Source organism: Pseudochaenichthys georgianus, chromosome 3, assembly GCF_902827115.2.
Source record: "Pseudochaenichthys georgianus chromosome 3, fPseGeo1.2, whole genome shotgun sequence".
In the NCBI taxonomy this organism is placed as follows: domain Eukaryota; kingdom Metazoa; phylum Chordata; class Actinopteri; order Perciformes; family Channichthyidae; genus Pseudochaenichthys; species Pseudochaenichthys georgianus.
Window position 1 is genome coordinate 37,744,528 of NC_047505.1, and position 26,322 is coordinate 37,770,849.

General features: G+C 40.3%; 1 protein-coding gene across 1 annotated transcript in view; it reads left to right on the forward strand.

Annotated features, from left to right (window-relative positions):
* Positions 1 to 264: 264 nt before the first annotated feature.
* Positions 265 to 26,322, forward strand: part of adam10a (ADAM metallopeptidase domain 10a) — a 29,018-nt gene continuing 2,960 nt past the window's right edge. Inside the window, exons 1-15 of the mRNA XM_034111907.1 lie at positions 265 to 478; positions 8,420 to 8,570; positions 12,804 to 12,922; positions 13,568 to 13,726; positions 16,638 to 16,738; positions 17,016 to 17,174; positions 17,740 to 17,832; positions 18,070 to 18,253; positions 22,583 to 22,746; positions 22,875 to 23,058; positions 24,563 to 24,713; positions 24,834 to 25,017; positions 25,101 to 25,212; positions 25,378 to 25,598; positions 25,700 to 25,826. Of these exons, the coding sequence (XP_033967798.1) occupies positions 427 to 478; positions 8,420 to 8,570; positions 12,804 to 12,922; positions 13,568 to 13,726; positions 16,638 to 16,738; positions 17,016 to 17,174; positions 17,740 to 17,832; positions 18,070 to 18,253; positions 22,583 to 22,746; positions 22,875 to 23,058; positions 24,563 to 24,713; positions 24,834 to 25,017; positions 25,101 to 25,212; positions 25,378 to 25,598; positions 25,700 to 25,826 (2,161 nt within the window). The 5' untranslated portion in view covers positions 265 to 426. The remainder of the gene's footprint in view (positions 479 to 8,419; positions 8,571 to 12,803; positions 12,923 to 13,567; positions 13,727 to 16,637; positions 16,739 to 17,015; positions 17,175 to 17,739; positions 17,833 to 18,069; positions 18,254 to 22,582; positions 22,747 to 22,874; positions 23,059 to 24,562; positions 24,714 to 24,833; positions 25,018 to 25,100; positions 25,213 to 25,377; positions 25,599 to 25,699; positions 25,827 to 26,322) is intronic.

Here is a 26,322-nt window from a genome sequence, read left to right on the forward strand (position 1 = left end):
CAGGAAGTCATGAATTGCGGAAGTAAACAACTTTCAGCCTCTAAACACTAGTTTTGTGCATGTTTTCAGGCTGCTATATTTGCCATTAACACCAATATGTTGTTGTTGTTTTGTGCTAAACTGAATGTCTTGTTATCTTTATCGATTTGTAGCATATTTAGAATCCCTTAGTCCCTATGCCCATAGATGAATGGGAGTGTCCGGGTTTAAAAAAAAGCCATGGGCATTACAAAACACACCGGAAAGGAGGGGTTGTCTGTCCGTCTGTCTGACGTCGGGCTGCGGTAGACAGAGCTGTGTTGTGATGGGAGCTAGCTAACTCGGAAGGGCGACTACACCTTTAAGTGAAATAAGCGAAACAAGATAAATTCGCTGGTTTCGCTGGTTTCGCTGGGACGCTTAGCTGGTTTACCAGGGGATTTCGATATGATATTTTTAAATATAATTCTCCTGCTTTGCTGCCTACAAGATATTAGAGGTAAGTTTTCCATTGATTCACACGGAGAGGAAAGTGCTCAGTGATCGTCAGCCGAGCTAGCGCTAATCGGATCAGGCAGTTGTACTCTGGCTATCGAACTTGCTAGCTAACGTTAGCCGGCTAATGTTAATAGTAGTCAATGTATTGATTTGTGGGCTGCTAACCCGTGATTAACGGGATGGGGTTGGTAGTGTATGAAGTAAATTACGTTTGGGTGATACAGGATGAGTATTCTGACGATAAATAGCCTGTTTTTTGGCAGTTCATGGGGGGTAAACTGAGGCTAACGTCCACAAACAGACACTTTGAATAACGACGGTTTAGCTTATAAATACACTCGGAAACAGTACTCAAATATTGCATAAGTTAAAGGAGAAATACCAAAGTGTAGGAATACTCTGTTACAAGTAAACGTCCTGTATTCATAATGTTACTCAAGTAAAAGTACTAAAGTATTGGCATCTAAATATACTTAAAGTACCAAAAGTAAAGGACTCATTATGCTGATTGGCCCATTTCACAATCTTATAATATATGTTTTGGTTATAATTGTATGCATTAATGTGTTTATCAAAGGTGGAACTTCTTTCAACTAATTGTGAATTTATTCCAGGTCTATCTAAAGTATTTTTGAAGTGTTTTGATCATTTATTTATAACTGCGAAGTAACCTGTAGTGGAGTAAAAGTACAATATTTACCACTGAATTGTAGTGGAGTAGAAGTGCAACGTAGCATACAATGGAAATACTCAAGTAAAGTACAAGTACCTCAACATTGTAATTAAGAACAGTTCTTGACTAAATATACGTCGTCACTTAAAACCGCTGCTCGGAAGTTACATAAATGTTTATCCGTGTTTGAATAATTTCAACTAATAATGCTAGCTTAAGATGTAGTACTCTGAACTGGCAGGCGACTTGCGTAGACATGTATAATGATGCACTGCCTTAACGGTTGTAATATCCACAAGAAGCTATTTGAAAACTCAATAAAAAAATTCCCACTATTGACCTTTAATTACCCTAACTTAAAAGTGATTTGGTCCACGGGCGTTGTCCACAACAACTTGATATCCCTTTCCTGTTCTTGCCAGGGATGAGTTCACAGCTAAAAGTTATGAAGGGAAATCTCATTGCTTTTTTAAAATTACTAGGCGCTTGTCATGCTGTGTAACCACCTTACAGATATTTAATTGAATGCTTACCTAAAATGTTCTTTAATTACAGTATCATCATATCTTAGCTGTGCCATATAAGTGCTTTTGAGGTCTATTTTGATAGACAAAAGCTTGCTGTCTTTTCAGTACACCGTTTCCTGCTCTCAGTGAGTCACCATTAGTCAAACAAGCAAACAAACGAGCACAATTTCCACTGTGTTTTTAGTTGATGAAATCATAATGAAAGTAATTTTATCTGATATTAAGATTTGTTTATCTTCTCCTTCTTTTAATTTGTGTATAGATTTGATAGGTTCACCACCCAAACTGCTTCATAATCACAATGATAAAACCTCTAAGTTGAGAAATTGAAAACAATTGCTGAAAGGGCTAGTTTATTCTGTGTCGTGTGTGCAGAAATAAAAGTAAACAATATGGTCACAGAAATGTGCTAAAATGAAGCAAATTAATCAATAAAATGTATAACACATGATATCACATTCGTTTTTAAAAGGATTCTGCTCATATTCAGATCCTACAGTACAAACAAATATTCATAAATGAACATTTAAATGTCAGCTGGATCACTTAACATTAAATGCCTTATGAGATGTGAGGTTAAATATTGCATGCTGCCTTCCAGGAAAGTGCTGCTTTACTGTTGGAGAAGTTGTACCCAAACTCCACATATTGTGAGATAGAGCTTTTCTATAACTAGTATAATAATAATAATGGCTTGTTTCATGGAGCTTACTTTATCAGTTAAACATACTAACTGTGTCTGTTTAAAACCGTCACTGTACAGGCATGATTGATAAAAGTGCTGCAACATTGTTGCATTTAGACTGTCAAATTAGCAACCGTAGCAAGTTATTCTTCGGTGAAGAAGTTGAAGTGGATCTTGAGTTAAAAAAACTGTTCCTTGTCTGCTTTTACCTAACCTCTTTCCTTTTAATGATCAGACAGAAACATAATGATGCTTAAGCTGCATCAAGGCCTCACAAACCTCGCAATGCTCTGAAATATATGATCAATGTCACAGGCATGTTGGAAAAGCTACTTCTGGTTGAATATGAATTGGGCATGTTTGAAACATTGCTGAGGAAGTCAGTATTTCAGTTAAACCAGGTTATCTCACTGTTATTGCTGCTGTTACTTGGCCTGCACAGTGATGGTATGTTGCAGAGTAATGTAGCATGAAGGTGTTTGGGCAATCTTTGCTAGACCTGCAGGTTTTAGCAACCCCTATTAATGTTATTTTCCAGGACCTCAATGATACACCAGTTGAGTACATTGAGACATTTTACTTGCCCCGAGCTGCCGGTTGACTGATGTGCCATGTAAGCCACACTGTCTTCACTTGTTATGTCTGCTGTTACCACCTCCTCAGTTTCAGTCAGTGGTTTCCTCTCAGTCAAGATTTGTCTTTATTGAGGTTCCCGAGGCTGAAACAGATTGCACTGAAATCACAATGACGTACTGTAGCCTTTACAGTCAAATGGACTCCCAGATTTTTACTCGGCTTTAGTTGCTGTCTGTCCAGATATCTCAGCGTCTACCTCTTTGCAATCCATTTAGGCTCATATAAAGTAGGGGTTCAGAATTTAGTTCACAAGATTTTTTCTGCACATCATTTACAGGCAGTGTGCCTAAAGAAAGAAGGGAGAAAAAAAATCAATGTTATAGTAATAGTGATTAATTTAACAACACATTTATAATCAACTTGGTACAAGATAACCTACAATAATATGCACCATTAAGTGATCTTTTTTTAAACAATAAATACATTGCATTAGATTTTAAATAAAATATTATTTTTGTATTAAATGTGTAATTCTAGAAATAACTAATGAATTCCAAATGAAGTAATACCTTTTTAAGCCAATATATTTCAGTGTTTCCCCTACGATGGAGTCATAGCAGCGGTGCTAAGGCACGCGGGGCTAGCAAAATGTGAGCGCGGAGCGCGTGGAATTTTTTAGTGCGTGCGAAGTGCGCCCCGCCAATATGTTTCTGTGTCTGCCAGCACAAGAAAGGCTCTTGAGGCTCGACACATGTATTTTGCTAAATCACCTTTATTGAACATACAGTAACACAAATACTACACATCCACATAACAAACAATCAAAATAAAATGTATGCAATTTAATTATTTTAACCTGCTTTATTTGGGGGTGGACACTCAGATGAAAGAGAGCTGTATACTTTTCAATAATCCAAAAATCTTTAGAATATGATCACAACCAACAACAAATCATTTAAACTTGTTTATTCTTATCTTATGTTACCTAGTTAGCATTCTTTCTTTTTCTTTATGCATATTTTACTAATCACTCTCCTTTTATACTGTTTTTTTGTACTGTCCTATAGTACACATTGGAATGATTTCTTACTTACTTTTTTTACAACTATATTAAATAGATAAAGGTGTGCTCTCTCTAGCTGTCTCGCTCGCTCACAGAGGCTGTGTGCTCCTCCGTGGCGAGGAGCACACAGCCTCTTTTTTGGTACCTGGCTGGTGCCCCGTAGCAGCGGCGCGCATATAGGGGAAACACTGTGGCCCCGTCTCAGGTCGACTATTTTCATTTCCTCGGTCCTCGGTCTCACCGGAAGTTGATTTGTCTGCGCCATCTTGAGTACTGTCCCATGGCTCTTATTTCTGCCGGAGGAGCGATAATGGAGGAGCGATAACCGAGGAACCACCAGACCATCCTTCGATGAAATCCTCAGATACTCGCCCCGCCCCCTTACTGTGTATCGCTCACTGATTGGACGATGCAGTGCATGCACTGATCTGATGCTTCTTGACATGAGAGCAGTTTCCCAGCGGAGTGAAGAAAACACATGAACCTCACGGGAGTCACGCCTCAGTTTATACCGTGTTTTGTTTCAATTAATGTATCATTTAGTTACAAATATGTGATATATCTGAACAACAAAGTGGTTAAAAATCATTTTATTAATTTATTGGAAACATTTTCATGATTGCTTTTTTCGTTTTACATTTTCATTTTTTTGTCATTTCCATTCAGTCAGTCATTAAGTGCTAATTAAATAATGTGCTACATATCCACTAGGAGTGTAACGGTTCACAAACATTTCGGTTCGGTACATACCTCGGTTTTTAGGTCACGGTTCGGTTCGGTACGTTTTCGGTACAGCAGAAAAAATTATCACAAAACATAACATCTTTTTTTTTAATTATTATTAAACTGTGAATAATGTATTCACTCAAATAAATACAAAATATAATAAAATAAACATTAAGGTGCAGCATTTCGATGAACTGAAATAATCTGTATTTGAACTTTACTGTACTAGTACTCACAAAACATAAACTATTAGTTTTGGGTTTTTAATTATTATTAAACTATGAATATTCACTCAAATAAATATAAAATACAATAAACATTAAGGTGCAGCTTTTCGATGAACTGAAATAATCTGTATTTGAACTTTACTGTACTAGTACCTAAGCAGCCAGTTTGACATTATGACTTGCTTATCATTGTATTTTCATGTTTTTTTAAAGAAAAATGTACTTGTCCACATTGCTTGCTGAAAGGGCAGATCTGCTGGCACTAGCAATGTCTCCTGCTGTGGAGAACACACCCTCTCGCTAGGGACAGAGGTAGCAGACACAGCCAGGTAGCGCTTTGCTAACATGGCAACATAAGGATATTTGCCGTTTGTAAATAGCTTTGGCTCGGTCTGAAGTTTTTGCGAGTGGTGGAGGCTTAAATGCTAATGGGAGTTGGGTTTGCACTTCAGTCTTTTGGTACCGGTGATATTCACGTTCGGGTGATGCCTTTTCAAATGAGTGTGCAAGTTTGATGTATTGCCAGCCGCGTAACCAATTTTAGTTGAACAATGCCGACAAACAGCTTTGGTTCGGTCCACCTGTCTTTGTCCGTCATCCTTGTACGTAACTGCGATACCAAAATGTTCCCAAACCGGAGACTTCAATGATGCTGGAGGATTTTCGAGCTCAACTTTATCTGCGTTCGCCATTTCGACAGTTCCTCAAATTACTGACTACATTTGAACGCATCCCTCTGACCAGCTCGTCCAATGAAATGACTTGCTCGCTCTATGACGCGTTGATCACAATGGGTGCAAATTACTCTGAATGCTGCAACGCAGCACCTGAGATTACTTCCAAGAAGTTGTTCACGTTCTCAATTTTTTATGTTTAACGTTATATGCGTTCGGTACACTTCGGTACACACGTGTACCGAACCGAAGGGCCCGTACCGAATAATTTCGGTACGGGTACGTGTACCGTTACACCCCTAATATCCACACAAACAAACAAAGTGTGCAATCCAATGAATGTTAATCTAACTGGGTTTTGATAGATAACATATCTCTTTTTCTTCTCATTTATTTTATTTCTATTGTGCACTCTAATCAATATTAATCAAACTATTGTTCGTTTATACATTTTAAGAATGGCGTTTATCTTTTTTGAGAATGAGTTCTTATTTTATTTTATTTATTGGGGTCTACAACAGATGATACAAATGTTTGTGTCAGTAAATGTGTGGCGGGGGTGTTTGTGAAAATAACAGGGACAGAGCTGCTGTCAGACGAACAGCTGTGCGGCGTCATCACAAACGGACGTCGCTTCACGTGAAGCTCCGGAGGAAAGGACCTCCCATTGCTCTTAAAACTCATTTCCCTGCATCTCGTGGTTTCCTTGCATCTCTCCATGCTTCCCTGGTGGGAGTGACTAGACGCAGGGAAACGACGCAAGTGAGGGAAGCAAGGATTTAATTTAACTGACCTGAGCAGGATCACTTTTCAAAATGACGTTGGGTAGTAAAATTAAGATTTTTTTTTTTTTTTAATAATAATTTGTTTGTATTGTAGCTCTAGCTTTTCACAGGAATTCTTAACCCTTCATTGCAGACAAGGACAAGTTTTCATGAAATTTTTTATGAAAAATATGAGTTTAACATATGGTCTTGTTAAGTTCAGTGGTTGTGAAGGCAGCCATTCAAGGTGAATGCTTTGTTCAGTCTGGTGGGAATGTTGTAACACCAGTTAAGCCCCGTAGGTTGAGAATAAAGAGTACAAATATCCTGATACCACCATCACATTCAGGGAAAAGTCCAGTTTCCCTGAGCTTTAATTGAACAAATCTGGTGCAAACCATATTTTTGTTTGTATTAAAAACATGTCATTAGGAGTACCAGTGATTTTATTTTCAACACAACTGTTGAGGAGCTCTTTGTCTATTTGAGAATGTTTGCTTGCACACTGGTACGTTAGTTATGATTATACTCTGGAGGAGATGTTTACATGGAACACTTGCGGAACCTTGACATCTTTGTCAGACTCTTTGTCACTTTGATGAGAGCCCTTATTCTGGTATTTGACCATTTTTATTATTTGTAAATGTTTTGATGTGATCAGAAACTGCTAATTTATAATGCAAGCTGTTACGGCCTGGCTCATAGGCTGCAACAAAGATGGGAGACCAAACAAGTTAAGTGTCACACGATACATATTTATTTACGATATAACAAAAACCAAAGGACTTCAAAGAAACCTAAGCAAACATGGAAGTCAGATATCAGTAATGATTGTGTGAAAATGTGCAGAAACAAAGACACGGTCGTGTCCAACAGAAGAGTGCCCGGCAGTATGGGATGGTGTTGGTCTTTTGTTGAAGGCCCAGGTGTGGCTCATCAGGTTGATCACCTGAAACACAAACAAGAGCCAGCAAGCAGAACACAAATGCAGAGACCCCTAGTGGAGTGGAGGGGGTCGTAACACAACCATTGTATTTGAATAAATCAGCTATGTGGAGTTGTCCTACTGAGCAGGCAGATCTGGGCAATCTGAGCTGGCAGTGTTTGTTTTTGTTAAAAACCTATTCCATTGATTTTTCTAAGGCTGATTGTTGGGGTGTCTAGTTTGTTGTTGGTAAAGCTGGTGGTTGGAATATGTTCTCGCTGCATTCATGGACAAGTTGCTACCAGCCTAGTACAGCCACTCCCTGTTTAGGGCTGTCTTGTCTGGATCTCGTCTGTGTATCTTTCATCACAACAACTCAGAGCTGTCAGTCCTAGCACTTTAAATGGAGCCCCTGTTAATGAATCTATTAAGGCTACTATTTTAGCCAACAACAGAGCATTTCCTTTTGTAACCCAAAACTCCAGATGGATATTTATTAAGAGCATTCTGTGTTTCCCTCAGGAATGTAGATTAGCATTTAAATAGCCTTCAGTCAAATCAGCCACTGTTTTTGCACAATGACAGTACAGTACTACTGAAACAGAACCTCCGTCACCTGCTGTGCATCATGTGCTCCTCATTTGCGCTTTAAAATGACTTTCTTTGTCTTTGTAAAAAGAACAAAGGAATGGTCAGTATGAAAGCTGGTGGGATTACCTCTCTGGGGTTACATCTATAAACTGAATAAGCCTGTTAAGCATGTCTAGTGAGTGACAGCTTGTAGGATAATTGATTGCTCTGGTAGAGGTTCATCCTCTTTTACCGACCTCCCTCCATAGGCCTTTTTTCATGAAAGACCCTTTGATAACTCACAAAGGCCCAGGTTAATGATAACATACATTTTTCTTTGACTAACTGTAGGTTTACTAAAAGGATCAACACTTTTTTAAATTGTTGTTTTTATTTGTTCTCAAACTTGATAATGATAATACACATCTCAGACTAATAGCTAAACCAGAAATGTCTAATAAAATGTGAAACTGAAATCTTGCCCTTGCAGAAAATGTATGAAATATTGATGAGCCACTGAACTCTCTTTCAGGTCAGTTCGAGAAACCATTGAATAAATATATTCGCCATTATGAGGGATTATCGTATGACATCGAAGCCCTGCACAACAGTCACCAGAGGGCCAAGAGGGCCCTCTTTCCTCAAGACAGGACCGTGCAGCTCGACTTCCATGCACATGGAAGGTCAGTTTAAGCGCACACACACACACACACACACACACACACACACACACACACACACACACACACACACACACACACACACACACACACACACACACACACACACACACACACACACACACACACACACACACACACACACACACACACACACACACACACACACACACACACACACACACACACACACACACACACTCTGTTTCTTCATTTATTCACTCTTTTTCTGTCTTCCAATGTATCCTCAAACAATACTGCATGAACTTTTTGTGCTTATTTGTCCTACTCTATGCACTTACATATTAGAATGATTACAATGCTTTATCTCATAATTATAATAATAGTACATGTTATTTATAAAGCGCTTTTCCTGGTGCTCAAATTATCTTCATTGTTGTTACTGGTATTACTTCATCATCAACACAAGATATGTCTTATTTTGAAATAACATCTGGCGGGCAATGCATTTGAATGCGAGATGGATATGTCAATGTTTGTTCGGTTCCCACAGTGCCATTAGATTTTAAATATCTTATTTATGACATGATTACACTATTTGCTTAGTGATCCATTTGGTCAAACTGTAGCCAAAGACAACAATCCATTGTAACATAACACTGGCCTGTTGCTCATATTGAGCTGTTTTCTTTGCAGTAGACAACACGTGTGGAAGTTTGATCTTGTGTTGTTTTTACACTTGATAGAAAAAAACATACCTGACACTATTGTCCATGATTCTCTGAGAGAACCTGCGGCCAAATTGTGGTTATTTAAAACTATGAAGAGGCTTACCTCATTATTCGTAGTAATAATAAGGGGGGGTTTACTAGGGGCTTTGCTGGTTGTGCTGGTTGTTTTCACCAAACCTGTCTGTTGAGGGTTATCAATGCCCTGGCAAACAGATTCCTTTCCTGTGCTTTTGTGCTCTTTCCTGTCTCTCCTGGCCTTGCATAAACACTGCCGGTCGCAGAATAATGGTGCAACATACCCGCCTTGAACAGGCTGCATTAATGAGGCATTTATGAGCAGTAAAGAAATAATGAATAATCAAGCCTGAATCCATTGCTACTTGAGCGACCAATAATATATAATTCCATTATGAGCGCAATATGACAGATCTTTTTGTCAAGATACACACAATTTAGGAACTAAATATAACTTCTTTATTATCTAGACATTTTATTATTCTAGACATTTTATTATTCATACTATTCATTCATTTTTTGTAATAAGAGCAATGCTTCCTTGTGTATGCCCAATGCTCATAAGCAGCTGGTTCAGGTGACGTGACAAGGCAGGGCAGACCGTTATCTCCTTAGGGCTCTTTTAATATAGTCATGCATTAGTTATAATAAAGTTCCAATAATTCAGTTCAGTCTCCAGCTTTCTAAGTATCAAATACTCATTTGTGAGGTGTATTTTTCTCTTTATAATACAACACCAAATTAAAAGTTATGCAATATGAAGAGCTCAGGTGTGTTGAAAGACCTGCATTCATTGAAGTTAACTAATCGCTCACACAGGAAGCAATGACACATTTCAAAAATCATCTGATTGTGATCATAGTTCAGTTCTCTGATATTCAAGTACTAACTTGTGAGCTTACTTCTTCAACAGTGAATGTTCAGCTATGTTTGGTTAGCAGGCCAGAAGCACCAACATGAACATATAATTGATACTTGTATTTTTGATGGGTAGATTCAGTTTTAAATATAGGGTGGATAATGGCCTCATTGTAAGCATACCATCTCTTTAGACATGGCCGGCTTACTGAGAAAAGTGTGACTGTCAGATGAACGAGACGGTATGTTTAGCTTTGGGAAATGTCTGAATAATTTCAGTCAACTGATTCAATGAGAAGCTGATCCACAGCCTCTGCTTTTCCTGTCTGTAAGCCATGTTTATTTTCTGCTGGGTTTTTGTCTTGAACATGATTCAGTGATTTATATTGAAAAAAGAAACGAGCAGTTTCTGACTTCCTTAGAGATAATCATACAGATTTTAATAAGGAGATCGATGAAATAACTAACTTTTCTCACCAAGCATCTCCATGAATCTTTTGCATGTTTCACACGTTTTTCCCAATTTAGTCCATCGTCTACAATATATTACCTTTCATTGTATATGTGGTACTTGGAGAATTTCTGTTTTATTTATAGCTCCATCACCCAGAAAAGATCATGAAGTTATTTATTTTTCATTTCACTTATTTGGGTGATACCATTTAAACCAGCAGACAGTCCCCTATAGACACAGAAGATTTTTCAGTTAGCCTTCAAGTCATTAATTCATATTAATAAAAAATATGATGGCAGCCAAGGATTGAGCCCTTTGGTACCTCAAACGTATGTCTAACTTATGACATATGCAACTTAACTTAAATACAAATGGTTCTCTATCATTTAAATAGTTAACAACCCCTTGAAAGCAACACCATATTAAATCAGATCCCTGATAATGCAGCTTACATCTGTAACGGAATAATCTACTTATGGATTCATCTGTCTGTTACCAGCGTGCCATGGTGTTATGTTGGGTTGACTGAGCTTTTGATTGGGCATAGATGGAGTCATGAGGTCATATTGATTGTGGTAGTGGCCATTAATAAGGTCGAAAGAGGCCAAGAAACTGTAATGGGTGTGCCAGAATGAATAACAAGCAGAAAATGTATTGGTAATCTCTTGCCAGAATTCAAAGAGTAGATCGTATTGCAATCTTTGTTCCACATGTTAAGCCGTTTTCTCTCTTTGTTCAAATTATTGTTTTTCTTACATTCCTGCCCTCTTATCTGTTATGAATGAATGTTTTCACTAAGGCAATAATATAATAGTTTCTTAGTTCTAAAAAGCACAATGTAGGTTTCTTTATGACTTATCCCTATAGCAGGGGAAGGGACCTGCAGAATGGAAGTTACCAGAAGTAAAGCAACAAGGTGTTCATTAGAAATGAGAACAGAAGTGATGAAGGGAAAACTAGATGCTGGGGAAAGTCAAAGAGTCATCCTGTACAGGGATATCCTGGACTTTTCAACTTCATCTCACTCTCCAACATATTTAACATTCTACTCCTCTAGCTCTCTCCTGTGCTCAGTTTCTATTGGGTTTGCTCAATCGTTCTTGTATATTAATTTGTACAGTACACATGTCCATCTTTATGTCCTTAGGCCGTTATCTCCTCATGAACAAAAAGGCTTTTGCAAAACCTCTGTGGCTTAGTTAGACTTTAATGATGTGCTCTGTCCCTGAGCGGCTCAAAGGGAAGCAACCCTCTTCTTTTCACACAATGAAGAAGAGCCACTCAACCGATTCTACAAATAAAGGCCAGTTTCCTCGCGGCACGTAAAAACACTCATGTGATGTCCTCTGTGGCTCTGCAGGGAGATTATGAACCCTGACAAAATTACTTTGTGCATGACTTTACATTATCTTATCTTAAACTTGGTGTCTAACAATGTGCAAAAGATATAGCCTATGTTACAGCTTGTCACCAGACAGAAAGGTCAAAGAAAAGAAAATTTATAATGTTTTTGGGGAAATGGATCCAGTGTTTTTATTTGATTCATTATGTTAAGCTTCACCCACACTATGGACAATATACCAATTATCACACTGTGGCAGTGAGTACACTCGTATGTTTCCACAAATGTAACCTGCCTGAAAATGCCAACTCTGGGAATATAAGGCTGCTTTCTGCAAAATGGTGCAATCAATAATGGGCTCCGTATGAGGTAGCGTTGTAAACAGCATAGGAGTCATCTCTAAAGGAAGCTCTGCCTTGAGATCCAGCCATGTGATTACTAAAGAGTGGATTTCCCTAAAATACTTTGTACTCCGGTTTCTTTGAAGCTAGCTCATGTGCACCTCATGTGATGGTTGCATTTTTTCTTAGAAATCATGGTTAGTTTAATGAGAGGATTATACAAAAGTACTATGGCTGTGCACAAATGTTCATGTGCTTTTACTCATGACATAATTCTTCTTCTAAGTCACTAAGCACAGCAGTGTTAAGCATCCACTATCAGAGCAGCATTGTGAAGCTGCAGGAAGAATGTGTGAACTTGTTTTATACTCAATTCTCTGTGGGCTGCCTCGGGTTTCCAGTGCGAGCCATCCTTCAAACTAAAACTCTATGGTGAAAACATGACATTAACATTACCAGTGTGCCAAAGTGCAATTTGCATTCGGTGTTTAATTATTTTGTTAATTACAAATTTCTCCTTTTTTTCCTCCTTAGACAATTTAACTTGCGGATGACGAGAGATACAACTACATTTTCCCCAGATCTAGTCATTGATGTATCTGGAGAAGAGACACCCATTGATACATCACATATTTACAGTGGAGAAATCTTTGGTAAGTCCAGCTGTTTCCACACAACACATTAGATTTGTGTTTCTCTAAGATTTTTTTAATTTAAATGTAAGGTCTTCAAAGACATTTCGCCTTATATCATTCCTACTTTATCCCCCATATCAGCTCAGCTAGGAGATAATGCTTTCATGTCAAGCATAATGGAATATTGTGGACAACTAAAGGTAGTTTATGTCGAGTATTTGTCTCGTCACAAGCCTACACACACAGGAAGAACTTTTAACTTTCATGCTGTTTTGGCTTCCACCCTTAATCCCTTTCCTTCCTGGATGTCTTCCTGCTACCCGTCTCCAGCAGAGTTCAAATGAACTTTTGTTCTCAGCGTTTGTGAAACAAACAGAAAGGGGACCTACTGTAGAAACAGAGAGGTTTTTACTTGTCTCACTCGGGAAAGCTCTTTCAATAAGTAAACCGCTCAGATAATGAAGACATTTTACAATAAATATCTTGAGTTTGAAAATAAAATATCACTAAAGATATGTCAATTAATTAAGTATTACTGTTGACCTTTCTTTAAAAATGCAAACAATACTACATTGTTCATACTCCATGCAAATACCACTGTTTCTTTGGTCGAATGGACTGTATATTTGTTCTCTGCCCATCTTCATCCTCGTTGTGCTTCAGGCGAAAAGGGCACCCTGACCCATGGCTCCGTGGTTGACGGCCGCTTTGAAGGCTTCATTAAATCCCATCAAGGAACATACTACATTGAACCCTCGGAGAGGTACCTGAAGGACCAGAATGTGCCCTTCCACTCCATCATCTATCATGAGGATGACATCAGTGAGTATCTACCATTGCACCTGCTTTCATTTAAAACCCTGTGTGCGGTAGAGGTGGTTCAAATCTGCACAATATGCAGCTGCAGGGAAAGTTGTGACCTCCATACCTTTTAGACATGCCACAAACATATGTCTTCTAGTGCAAGTACTTTTTAACAGACTTCTTTTGAAATGCATTAGTGTTTAAATGTTTTAGCCAAGTTTTTTTTAACTGACTTTTTCTTCTTTGCTAAAAACAAGATAATGTATTAAAAGCAGGGAAGAAAGATAATTAACTTTTGGGAGGAATATTGAGCAAAACATTGCTTTTGCTCTGTGAATAATTGAATTGTGATCTGTTGGATATGGAGGTCCTCTTCCTCTCGTCTTTATTTATACTGGAAGCAGTATTGTAGCCTGATAAAGCGAAAGTTATGACTCATATATCCATTCCTAAGAAACTAAATCCAACAACTGGAAACTTCTGATTATTGCCCCAAAGAACTGTATTGAGCAGCCAGGCAGTGAGTCTGATATGAACCATGCCCTGGCTTTTGGCAGGCTGATACACTGCACTCTATCCTGCTGATAACTTATCTAGAACTCACACCCGAGGACTCATACATTGAGACATGCACACATACATGGGGAGATTCTTTGGATCTACTGAAGAATATGCAAGCAAAGAGTAATAGTGGTTAATTATGTTGTGAACTCATCCACCCACAGCATTTCATTGTGTCATTTGTACAGAGGAAGCTGGGTTAGTCAACCTTCTATTTGAATATTAACTCAAGTTATGTATTTATTTCAGCCTTTTATCTTCCCATGTAATTCGGATTTGTCCGACACGTCTGCTTATATCTGCATAGTAGGGTTCAAACAGGTCACCCTTAAAAACATGTATGATTGTGTTTGTACTGTAGGTAATTCATCTGTAACATTTTCCTAAAAACACACGTAAATGTACAATGAATCAGCGTTTTCAGATGGTCCCCTTAATGTGCATTAAGCTGGAAAGGTCTTACATTTTAGTCTTAAATTGACTATTTAGAGATATTGAGTTGAGTGTTCAAATTACCCTATAGTTGTTAAACATCACATATCTTGTTTCGATATTTAGAAGCTGGTATCTGTGGGAAAAAAGACATCAATGAACGTCCTTACTTCTGACTCTTGGCCTTTCTTGTGGTTTCCTTTTGACTTTGTTCCACACTGTAAGGGCCTTTTGATTAGCAGTTGAATGAGACGGCATTCACTGTAGGGACAAAGAGGGCTTTCTCTGACAACGCATTGTTTCAGTGTCTGTCCAGTCTGTTCAGTAACCAGCACCGGACGGTTCGCTTTACTCAACAAAAGTCCTGTAACATTCAGGCTTATGTCCTGCACTACTATTAATGGGATCAAAGGTCCAGCAAACAAAAGCTTCTGCAAGGGACCAATTAGATTGATTGAAAACAGCATCCAATCTCATTAGTTTAGCTTAAACATGTTTTGTTTTAAAATTATATAAAACATAATTGTTATTTTAAAATGATAGTGTTTTGGATTCTGACCTTGATTTGGCTTAAAAGACATGCATGCACAAATAACATATAAACAGTTTACTTCTCAAAGCACCCGCAAAAGATAATTTGCACCCCTAACTGAGCTGCCAAACAAATAGCGTCTCAACAATCCTGTGCCATTTGCCTGTAGTTAAATTAAGTAATATGCATTTATTCACAGCAAAATAGACATTTCTATGCAAATGAGCCTCATTGCAAAAATGAAAGAGAATTCACAAACGTCAGCCCTCAGAGTTGTTAGTGGCTGAAGCACATTTGTAAAGGGGTGCCATGCCAAAACATTCAGTAATATTATTTATAGTCTGAATTGCCTTTGGAAACAGCAACAGCGCTGACGGGCCGCTATTTTGAATCCCAACATTTGTTTTTGTTTTTGTTTTTAAATGGCTAATGTTTTTAGGAATGCCTGTGCATTTATTTTTCAGGATCAGTAGCACGCTGTTTGAATTTCATTTAAAAAATGTATCCCTCGTTGTTAGTCTTACTGTTTTCTTGGTGCAAAGGCAACACTTATATTTAGCCACACGAATAGTCGCAAATTACACTGCAAAACGTTATGGGCCTGTTTGTACTCTAACGGCCCGTCCACACAGCGGCGTTGGAAGCTCCTTCCAACGCTTCTGCCCATTCACTTTGAATGGGGTGACGTCACTTTTCGCCGAACTGCATTGTGGGAAGCAGAGCGGAGCTTTCCTGGCAATTCAGGCTGCAAAAGTTGAGCAATGTTCAACTTTTGAAGCTTCTGAAGCTTTCGGTGGAAGCGTCAGCCAATCAAATCATATGCCAGTACGAGCTCTAGCCAATCAAACCGCTGCTTGTGTGTCAGGGGCGGGAGATTCATGTGATTGGTTGTTGGTCGAGCTTCAGACACGCCCGCCGGCAAGCTGTTTCCAAAGCCGCTGTGTGGACGGGCCATAATATCAAGAACACAATATATTTTGTGAATCGGACTTCGTAACCGGGGCAGATAAACAAATGCTGCACAATTCATGCTGCTATCAGCGGCTGCAAATCCATTGTTTATAAAATCCCCAATGCATTTATTCGAAGCCCCCTCTCTTTTGCCCTTCAAAAATTAAATGCAGTGTGTATACTAACTTTGAGATAACATTGTTACACAGCAGTCTTAAATAAAAAAAGAATAGAGAATCAATGTTCTCATTAGTAGAGGCAGGTCTACTGCTCAGAGAGAAAGCTGATTAGTCAGTGATGATTTACAGGGTGAAAAGCTATATCATTAAAGCTTTTTATTTAAAGCAGCTACCCTGATTCACCTTCACCAGCCGACCACACATGATCCGAGAGAGAAGCATGATGCAGTGTAAGCCGTTCATAACATTGCCTTATCTCCCCTCTATCTGTCAGATTATCCTCATAAGTATGGCTCAGAGGGCGGCTGCGCTGACCACTCGGTGTATGAGAGGATGTTGAAATACCAAGCAACTGGAGTAGAGGAGCCCGAAAAAGCAAGTACAAGCATCACACAACAAAGCCCCTCCCCCTCCTTCTAGTTAATAATTAAACAGATGGACAGGGCTCATGAGGTTAATCGATCTTATCTCAGACAGTATAGAACCTTCCTTCCCTGCAGCAACAGTAAAAGCATGTGTATATTTTTAGCTCAGGTGCACATGCTTTCTCATCCACCGCCAGATTACCTGCAATGTTTAAGCCATGCTAGAAGTTTTAAACATGGCAATGTGTTCCCATGTGTCCTGATCCTGATGGTTGTTTTTCTTACAGGGGGTAAGCAGTGTATCGGAGGAAGAGAAATCCACTGGTCCTGTTATTCTGAGGAGGAAGAGAGCAACAGCAAAGGAGAAAAACACTTGCCAGCTCTTCATCCAGACTGACCACCTCTTCTTCAAATACTACGGCACAAGAGAGGCTGTCATTGCCCAGGTATGCACATAGTGTGTACATATTAAAGAGCGCATGTTATGCTCATTTTCAGGTTCATATTTGTATTTGCGCTTCTACTGTGAGATGTTTACATGCTTCAATGTTCAAAAAGCGCTTTATTTTTCTCATACTGCCTGTGCTGCAACACCTAATTTCACCCTCTGTCTGAAACCAGAGCCCAGTCTGCTCTGATTGGTTAGCTGGCCGGCTCTGTTGTGATTGGTGAACCGCTTAGAGATATGTTGGAAATGTCCCGCCCCTTAGCCTATCACGTACAATGTGTTGGAGCGCTGGCCAATAGAAGTGCGAGTGTTACATAGTGTCAAAAAATACCACAAAATAAAACAACTTCTGCAAATAAACATCCAAATCAGACACATATCGAAATACAACATATAATACAATGTTATATTGAACTATAAAAAGAGTAAATTATTGGAATAGAGTAAATGTATTTATTATACTAGTATAAATATAATGATTGGGCTAGAATAAGTCGTTAATCACAGAGATTAGCATCATTTTTTTGCCTTACTACATATCTAAAGGATTACTTTCTCCACAGATCTCCAGCCATGTGAAGGCCATTGACTCCATTTACCAGGGCACAGACTTCCTAGGCATCCGAAACATCGCCTTCATGGTCAAAAGGATCAGGGTGAGTTGAATCTGCAATCTGCTGAAGTTTTAGTTTTATATAACCATTTACCTGAAAGGAATTAAGCTGCTAATTTGAGTGAAGGTATTCTGATTCTGAAGTTTGTTAACCCGTCTGCTCAGCCATGATGGTGTGTTGTAGATTTTCCTCAGTGTGAATATGTATACATTTAAAGCCTCTATAAGCTATATCTCTTACTCTATCTCTTGTGTTATTTTCAAACTCTTCTTTATTCAGATAAATACTACCGACGATGAAAAAGACCGAACTAACCCTTTTCGCTTTGCCAACATTGGAGTGGAGAAGTTTCTGGAGCTTAACTCTGAGCAGAACCACGATGACTACTGCCTGGCCTACGTCTTCTCCGACAGGGACTTTGATGATGGGGTTCTTGGCTTGGCTTGGGTCGGAGCTCCTTCAGGTTGGTACACAACACAATAACATTAACGCATCCAGCCTTGGTAGGGACTTCCTGTGATGCTCATAGGTCCAAATCGGCCTAACCTTCTCAGTTTATTCATTAATAAACCAATGCTTTATCACACATGCTCCAACTAAATATACACTTAAACTTAGAATCAAGTCCAAGTGAAAGTTGAGATGAAACAATTGTTTATATTTATTGCAAAATGAACAAAATATATTGTCTAAATCTTTTGCCAAAGTATACATTTGTATTAAATATTACATTTCACCTTTGCTTCCAGAGCGCCTTTATTAGAAAAACAAACATCATATCATTTGGTAATAAAACAAAGAAGAAGTGATTAAACAGTCACACTGATAACATTTCATCTATGTTTGAGTCATAACAACTGGTTATTTTAGTTAGACTTGGGTGCAGTGAGAGAAACAGGACTTTAATGGCCTCTGAACTAAAGTACCTGAAATTGATTTGAATAATGAAAAAGCAGCATTGGCATGAGTATATGATCTGTACTGAGTTTACAATTTAGTATCAGTAGTCAGTGTCCAACAACTGGTTAGTATGCAAGTTTAACTTTAAATGCTGTAGTGTATATGTTTTAATTTGAGTGAATACCTCCTCCTCCATTAGAACCAACAATGTGCACTTGCTTAAAAAAATCCTGTATAAACTGGTTATTTGCTCACAGGCACAACTTTGGGAAAAAATCTAATTGCGATTTTTCTGACAAATATTGCGATTGCGATTCGATTTGCGATATTTGTTTTTAAGCGACACAACGGAAGTTTATTGTAAAATGCGGCAATATCTCCGGCTAGGAAGGTCGCATCAACATGCTCCCGTCTCTAGCACACCCGCAGCCCGAGCTACGAGTGAAATGACTAAACTTACATGAAACTTCCGTTGGGTTGCTTTAAAGTCAAGCTTCAGTTTAAGATTCACGCTGTAATAGATGTAGAACATGTGATGGAGCATTACTAACCTGACTCAGATCTAGGAAAGCTCCATTGGAAGCCATTTGGAACGGGCAGGCACTTTCAAAAATACTTGGCAGGTGATTGGATCAATCTGTCTATCACCTTCTATCATGGGCCGCTTCTGATTGGTTAACAATGGCTGGTACATGTGGAGCACAGCACTTCTGACTGGTGTGGATGACTGACACACAAGAAGAACAAAAACATTGCAGGCTTTGAGATTTGATAATCGCATCATTTCAAATCGCGATTTCGATTTCAAATCGATTAATCATTCAGTCCTACACAACATGTATGTATGTATGAAAGTTATGTAGGCCTCCCCCTTCTACTGCTTTGAATAAGTTCAGACACCACCTTCTCATCATGAAGAATACAGCAACAAACACAGACAATCAATACAGACAAATGGGCAATGCTGTAAGCGGAAAGAATCGATTGAGGATAAGAGACAGAGGAGGAAGTGCCGCAGTGAGCTGTGTGCTATTTTCTGAACAAAGGGAGGGATACTGGCCAAGCACAACTAACGTGTATCACATTTAATGTGACCAGCTGTTTTGTTGCTTCAGTGGAGGAGCTAAACAAGAACACACACACACACGCACGCACGCACGCACGCGCACGCGCGCGCGCGCAGTGAACAACATACAATGTACATCCATACTCAGTGCACTGACACATAATGGACACGTTGTTTATTGCTCTAAGTCTAAGTGCTCTGATGTCTTGTCCTTGTTTCTGTGTGGCTAGAAGCTGAAGTTGCCTCCTTGTGACTGGCTTTATGGATTAGTGAAAGAACTGCAGCACTGCAGGCATGCTTATTGTTGACTGCAAGTGGTTTCTATTGTTCATTCAAATTGTTTAATACATTATAAATGTTATATCATTCACAGTACTGAAGGACTTAAATGATCACTTTAACTAACTCTTAACACCATATCTACAACAGTAAATTAACCAGGGGTTAAATTATAAATGGTACTCTCTGTGAAATCTATAGGTTACTTACGTAACCCCAGTCTCAGAGTAACATGAAGTGAGATGTCTCACTATGGGATGCGCCTCATCGCGGAGCAAACAGAAGCATCAATCTCATTACGCCAATCCTGATTGGCTGGTGATCTTGACGTCAACGTCAGGGGAAATCACCCCCTATAAGTAGCTTGCGCCACGACGCATGCGTCATTCAAAATAAGCACCTCTTCTCGCTTCACCATAGCAAGGAGGGCCGTCTGGTGAGACATCTCACTTCATGTTACTCTGAGGCCTCGGGTTACGTAAGTAACCTATAGTTCTCATTCATAACACTCCGTTCGATGTCTCACTATGGGAAATTGTAGCTCCCGTATTGCCAGACGAGCTTATCTCGAAGATCAACCAGAATTTAACAGGTAGAGTCCCGACTCAACAAGGTGCCCAGCACTGCTCGGGCCACGCTTGGAGCGGAGACGTCTAGCCTGTAAAAGCGGACAAAAGTGAGCGGCGAGGACCAGCTTGCCGCTGCACAGATATCTTGGATGGAAACACCCTTGAACAAAGCCCAGGATGTAGCCAGGCCCCGAGTCGAGTGAGCCCGCAGACCCGAAGGTGCTTGCAGATTCTGACTCGTATAGGCCAAAGCAATCGCCTCCACGATCCAGTGGGATAGTCGTTGCTTAGTAACAGGCTTACCCTTGTGAGGTTTAGCCCAGGACACGAAGAGTTGGTCATTAAGACGAAGCTCTTTTGATCTGTCCATATATGTGTGTAAAGCCCGGACTGGACACAACAGATCCTGCTGCTGCTCCCCGGAGGAAACCAGCTGCGGAGGAAATGCCTCAATGTCAATTGGGGTACATGAACCAACCACCTTTGGTGTAAAGGCAGGGTTGGGTTTCAACAACACTGTCGTTTGCCCTGGGGCGAACTGAGTGCATGAAGGATGTACAGACAGTGCATGGATATCTCTGACCCGCTTGGCGGATGCCAGGGCCAGTAACAGCACTGTCTTGAGTGACAGATGTTTCATGTCAGCTCCTTCCAGGGGTTCAAATGGGGTCATTTTGAGCCCATTTAAAACCACTGCCAGGTCCCATAAGGGCACCAGCGACCTGGAGACAGGGAGGAGCCTGCGCGCTCCCTTCATAAAACGGCAAACCAAAGGATGTTGGCTAGCCGTCTTACCCTCAAAGCCCACATGGCATGCAGCAATAGCAGCCAGGTACACCTTGATCGTGGAGAAAGCTCTGTGTCTTTCGATCAAGTCCTGTAGAAATGATAAAATCACCCCGACAGGACATTGAAAAGAGATGTGTCCTTCTTGAAGGCACCACTCCTCAAACACCCTCCACTTACAGTCGTAAAGAGACCTGGTGGAGGAAGCTCTCGCACTCTGAATAGTGTTTATCACCTTCTGAGGGAGTCCCACTGTATTCAGATTGTACCACTCACGGGTCAGGCCCATAGTGCCCCGCGCTCTGGGCGTGGGTGAAGGATCTCCCCCCCCGCTTGAGACAATCTGTCCCTGCGTGGTGGGGGCTGCCATGGCTGCCCGCACAACAACTGATATATCCCCCGAACACCGCTAAAAGCTGACACTTTCAACCCGCAACCGCAGCGCCGAGCCTCCGAATTCCTGACTCCTCTGGTGTGAGGGAGAGAGGCGTCCATCTCGTTCGCCGTGAGGCGTGGAGGGCCCGCTCGTAACAGGTACGTCGAGAAAAAAAGTGTTACCGATCTGTCTTTAATCCGGGGAAGAAAGGACAGCGTGGGTCTTTTTTCTCAAAGGATATTGCCTGGTGTGGTAATATTCCTGTAATCCTTTTCTCCTCCGTGGAAGAGAGAAGAAAAAAACGTCCTCGCTACCGTGGTGTCGGCAGTGAGGGGAAAAAAACACAAGCTAGCAACGGGTGTGTTGCTAACTTGAAGTCAAAACCTTACCTTAACTCCAGAGGAAGAACGGCGAGGTTGACTATAATACTAACTGGTGTGTTAGTACCATACTCTTCTGCGAGGCAGAATAGGGTAGCCGGCTAACGCCCGTCGACCGAAAATTAGCTTTGGTTCAGTCTGTGGACTGTTAAGCTAGCCCGGCTACCATTAGAGATGTGCTCTGAAGCGAGAAGAGGTGTTTGAATGACGCATGCGTTGTGGCGCAGGCTACTTATAGGGGGTGATTTCCCCTGACGTTGACGTCAAGATCACCAGCCAATCAGGATTGGCGTAATGAGATTGATGCTTCCGTTTGCTCCGCGATGAGGCGCATCCCATAGTGAGACATCGAACGGAGTGTTATGAATGAGAACTGGTTTATTATTGAATTGTATGATAATCCATTTTGCTCATGTTGTTTATTCTCCTGCAACAGGAAGTTCTGGGGGCATCTGTGAGAAGAGCAAGCTGTACTCTGACGGAAAGAGGAAGTCTCTGAACACTGGCATCATCACTGTGCAGAACTACGCCTCCCACGTCCCTCCCAAGGTCTCACACATTACCTTCGCTCATGAGGTTGGGCACAACTTTGGCTCTCCTGTAAGTACTATGATTTAAAACGGATGCCTTTGTCAGTGCAAGTATTTCACATGTCAAGTTTTGCAATATATTCTTCTGTCTCTCAAGTCTCTCTGCCTTCTGTCCTCTCCCTGCCTCCTGTTTCACAGCATGACTCCGGGCTTGAATGCACCCCTGGAGAGTCTAAGTCGCAGGATAAAAAGGAGCAGGGCAACTACATCATGTACGCCAGAGCCACATCAGGGGACAAGCTCAACAACAACAAGTTCTCTATCTGCAGCATCCGCAATATAAGTGCTGTTCTGACGAAGAAGAGAGATTCCTGTTTTGTTGGTAAGTTCTCTCTAACCATCGTATTTCTCTTTCTCAGCAGGGATGCAAACTTGTCACCTTTTGGCGAAATTCGCCGTTTTGAATCCAAAATAGGTCGTTTGTGTGATTCATGTAGATCTGCAATAAAAATATTGTTGGGGTATGGGGGGGTCTGGGACCCAGAGTAATCTGCGGCCGCAAGCTGTTATGTGCCATCATGACACGCATGGTGTTCTTTTTTTATATATGATAATGAAGCGCGAGCTGTGTGCTCGAGTCTTCCTGCCTGTCGGCTCTGCTGCTCCGCGATGAGTGTCTAGCTTCAGCAGCTACATTTCCTACGGGTGCGTTCGTTAATATTAACTGTGTTGTCCGGTGTCACTGTGGCACAGACTGGACCGCTGGTGAACAGCTGTTAGAACGGGCCGTTCAGGTGTTCAGAGCAGAGCTCCCTGTCGGAGTGGCAGTGCGTGATGTGCACTGAAAAGTTTTTCTGTTGCAATATTATTTAAGGAATCGTTGAGCTAGCTAACTAGCATACATTGTCACTATCTGCTAACGTTAGCTTTAGCCTTCGTTTTCTAAGTTTTTTTCATAGGCTATAAACGGACGTGGTATAAGTATATATCTTGTACTTGAGTAAAAGTAGAAGTACCAGAATGTAGGAACAATCCTGCAATCAAAATGTTCCTCAAATAAAAGTATAAAAGTATTATCATCAAAAGATAGTTAAAGTAGCGACAGTAAAAGTAGAAGTACTCAGGTCTTGTACTAGAAGCACCAGAGTGTAGGAATACGCTGTTACAGTAAAAGTACTGCATTCAAAATGTTCCTCAAGGGAAAGTAGAAAAGTATTATCATCAAAATATAGTAAAAGTAGCGACAGTAAAAGTAGTCATTGTGCAGATTGGTCCATTTCAGAATAATATATATGATATGTTTTATAATGATTGATCATGAAAGTGTTCTCAAAGCTGGTAAAGGTGCAGCTAGTTTGAATGACTTTGTATACTGCAGGGTAGCTTGTGGATTTACTCCAGGTGGAACTAAAGTCTGATTTAACACTTGATTATATTTCACATCATTCATCCACATCTGTAAAGTAACTAAAGGGATTAAGTACATGTAGTGCAGTAAAAGTACACCATGTATCTCTGAACTGTAATGGAGTAGAAGTACAAAGTAGCAAAAGAAACATTGAAATACTTAAATAAAGTACAAGTATCTCAAAATTGTACCCAATAATAGTACTTGAGTTTATGAACTTAGTTACTTTACACCATAAATGCTTTTATATATATTTATATTAGATGTGACTCTTTGGCGTTTCTGTTCTTATTAACACTGCTGCTTTAGTTGTTCTTCTGACTGCTAAAATCATCTGTTATTCCTAATTTTAAAGCCGATATTCAATGGGGTCGGGGGGCTCGGATCCTTGTCACCTTTTTCATACCTGATGAGTTTGCATCCCTGCTCAGTGTGTGGGAGAGATGATGTCTTCATGCTGTTGTGTCTGTGTGTACAGAGTCTGGTCAGCCGATCTGCGGTAACGGACTAGTGGAAGAAGGAGAAGAGTGCGACTGCGGCTACAGTGATCAGTGTGGTGACCCCTGCTGCTATAACGCCAATGAAGGGGAGGGCAAAAAATGCAAACTCCAACCTGGCAAAATCTGCAGGTCAGTTGTGATCAGCATGTCTCTATACAGGCCTGTAGTTGGTGTATTTGGCACAAGTATTGCTAGGGTAAGGGTTCTCAGCATAGCATTGATTGCACATTTGTAATTATTTTTCCGCAGTCCCAGCCAAGGCCCCTGTTGCACACCGGAGTGTTCCTTCAAGGGCTCAAATGCCGAGTGCAGAGTGGAGTCGGAGTGCGCCCAACAGGGAACGTGCAACGGAGCTACTCCTCTGTGTCCTTCATCCGAACCAAAGGCTAACTTCACCTCCTGCCATTCGGAAACACAAGTCTGCCTCAATGGGGTATGTTTATTGACCTCTTGCTTTTTCGTGTCTGGTATGTGCTGTTTGTGAACTCTTTTTAAACTATTTATTGTTTGGACCAGGTGTGCTCTGGATCCATTTGTGAGAAGTACGGTCTGGAGGTCTGCACCTGTGCCATGGAAGAAAGCGAGGATGAGGCCGCTGAGCTGTGCCACGTGTGCTGCATGGATAAAAGTAAGTGACAGTCTGGAACACAATCACTGTATTATTAATATGATCTTAATGACTTAGTTTGACTTTTTGTTCTCGGTCATTTCAAATGAAGGTTTTATTTTTAAGTTATTCTTATAGAGTTAGAGTATGAATCTCAGTGGTGACTCCCTCTCCCTCTGCCCTCAGTGAAGCCCACCACCTGCAGCAGCACAGGCTCAGAAAAATGGACCCAATTCTTCAACAAGAAGACCACCACGCTGCAGCCCGGCTCCCCCTGCAACGACTTTAAGGGCTACTGTGATGTGTTCATGAGGTGTCGTCTGGTGGACGCTGACGGGCCTCTGGCAAGGCTGAAGAAAGCCATTTTCAATGCAGAACTCTATGAAAATATTGCAGAGTGGATAGTGGTGAGTGTCTTGATCAGCAACGATTTGTCAACCTAATGACACATTAAAAACTATTTATATGCCTGTATTTAGACATCCGTTAAAATATTATTGTTTTACAGGCTCACTGGTGGGCGGTGCTCTTGATGGGCATTGCTTTGATTATGCTGATGGCCGGCTTCATCAAGATCTGCAGCGTCCACACGCCCAGCAGCAACCCCAAACTGCCCCCTCCAAAGCCACTGCCAGGTACAGTACATGTTTTATATTTACATGTATGGTAATATGCACACACTTTAGATTGTTGAGTGCAGCTTAAAAGAATACTTCACCAACTAAATGTCCATTTGTATGTCATGTTAAATTCTTGAAGAAAATGTAGTTTTAAAAAAATATTTCCTTAATAATTTAAGAATCAAAAAGGAGAACAGTCTTGATGAATAATGATAAATACATCCATTCATAAACGCTCATACAACACATTATCACACCATCATCCAAATCTGATTTATACAGTCTTATGCTTCACACTTAACACTTCCTCAACACATGCATCAAGTCTCAATCTTACTATTTAATTTAAAATATGATATACTAATTCAATTAAATTGTGAGGTTTTAGTGAAATTGATATTGATATTGATATACTTTATTAATCCCCGTGGGGAAATTGTTTCTTTGCATTTGACCCATCCTAGTGTTAGGAGCAGTGGGCTGCCATTTTGAACAGCGCCCGGGGAGCAGC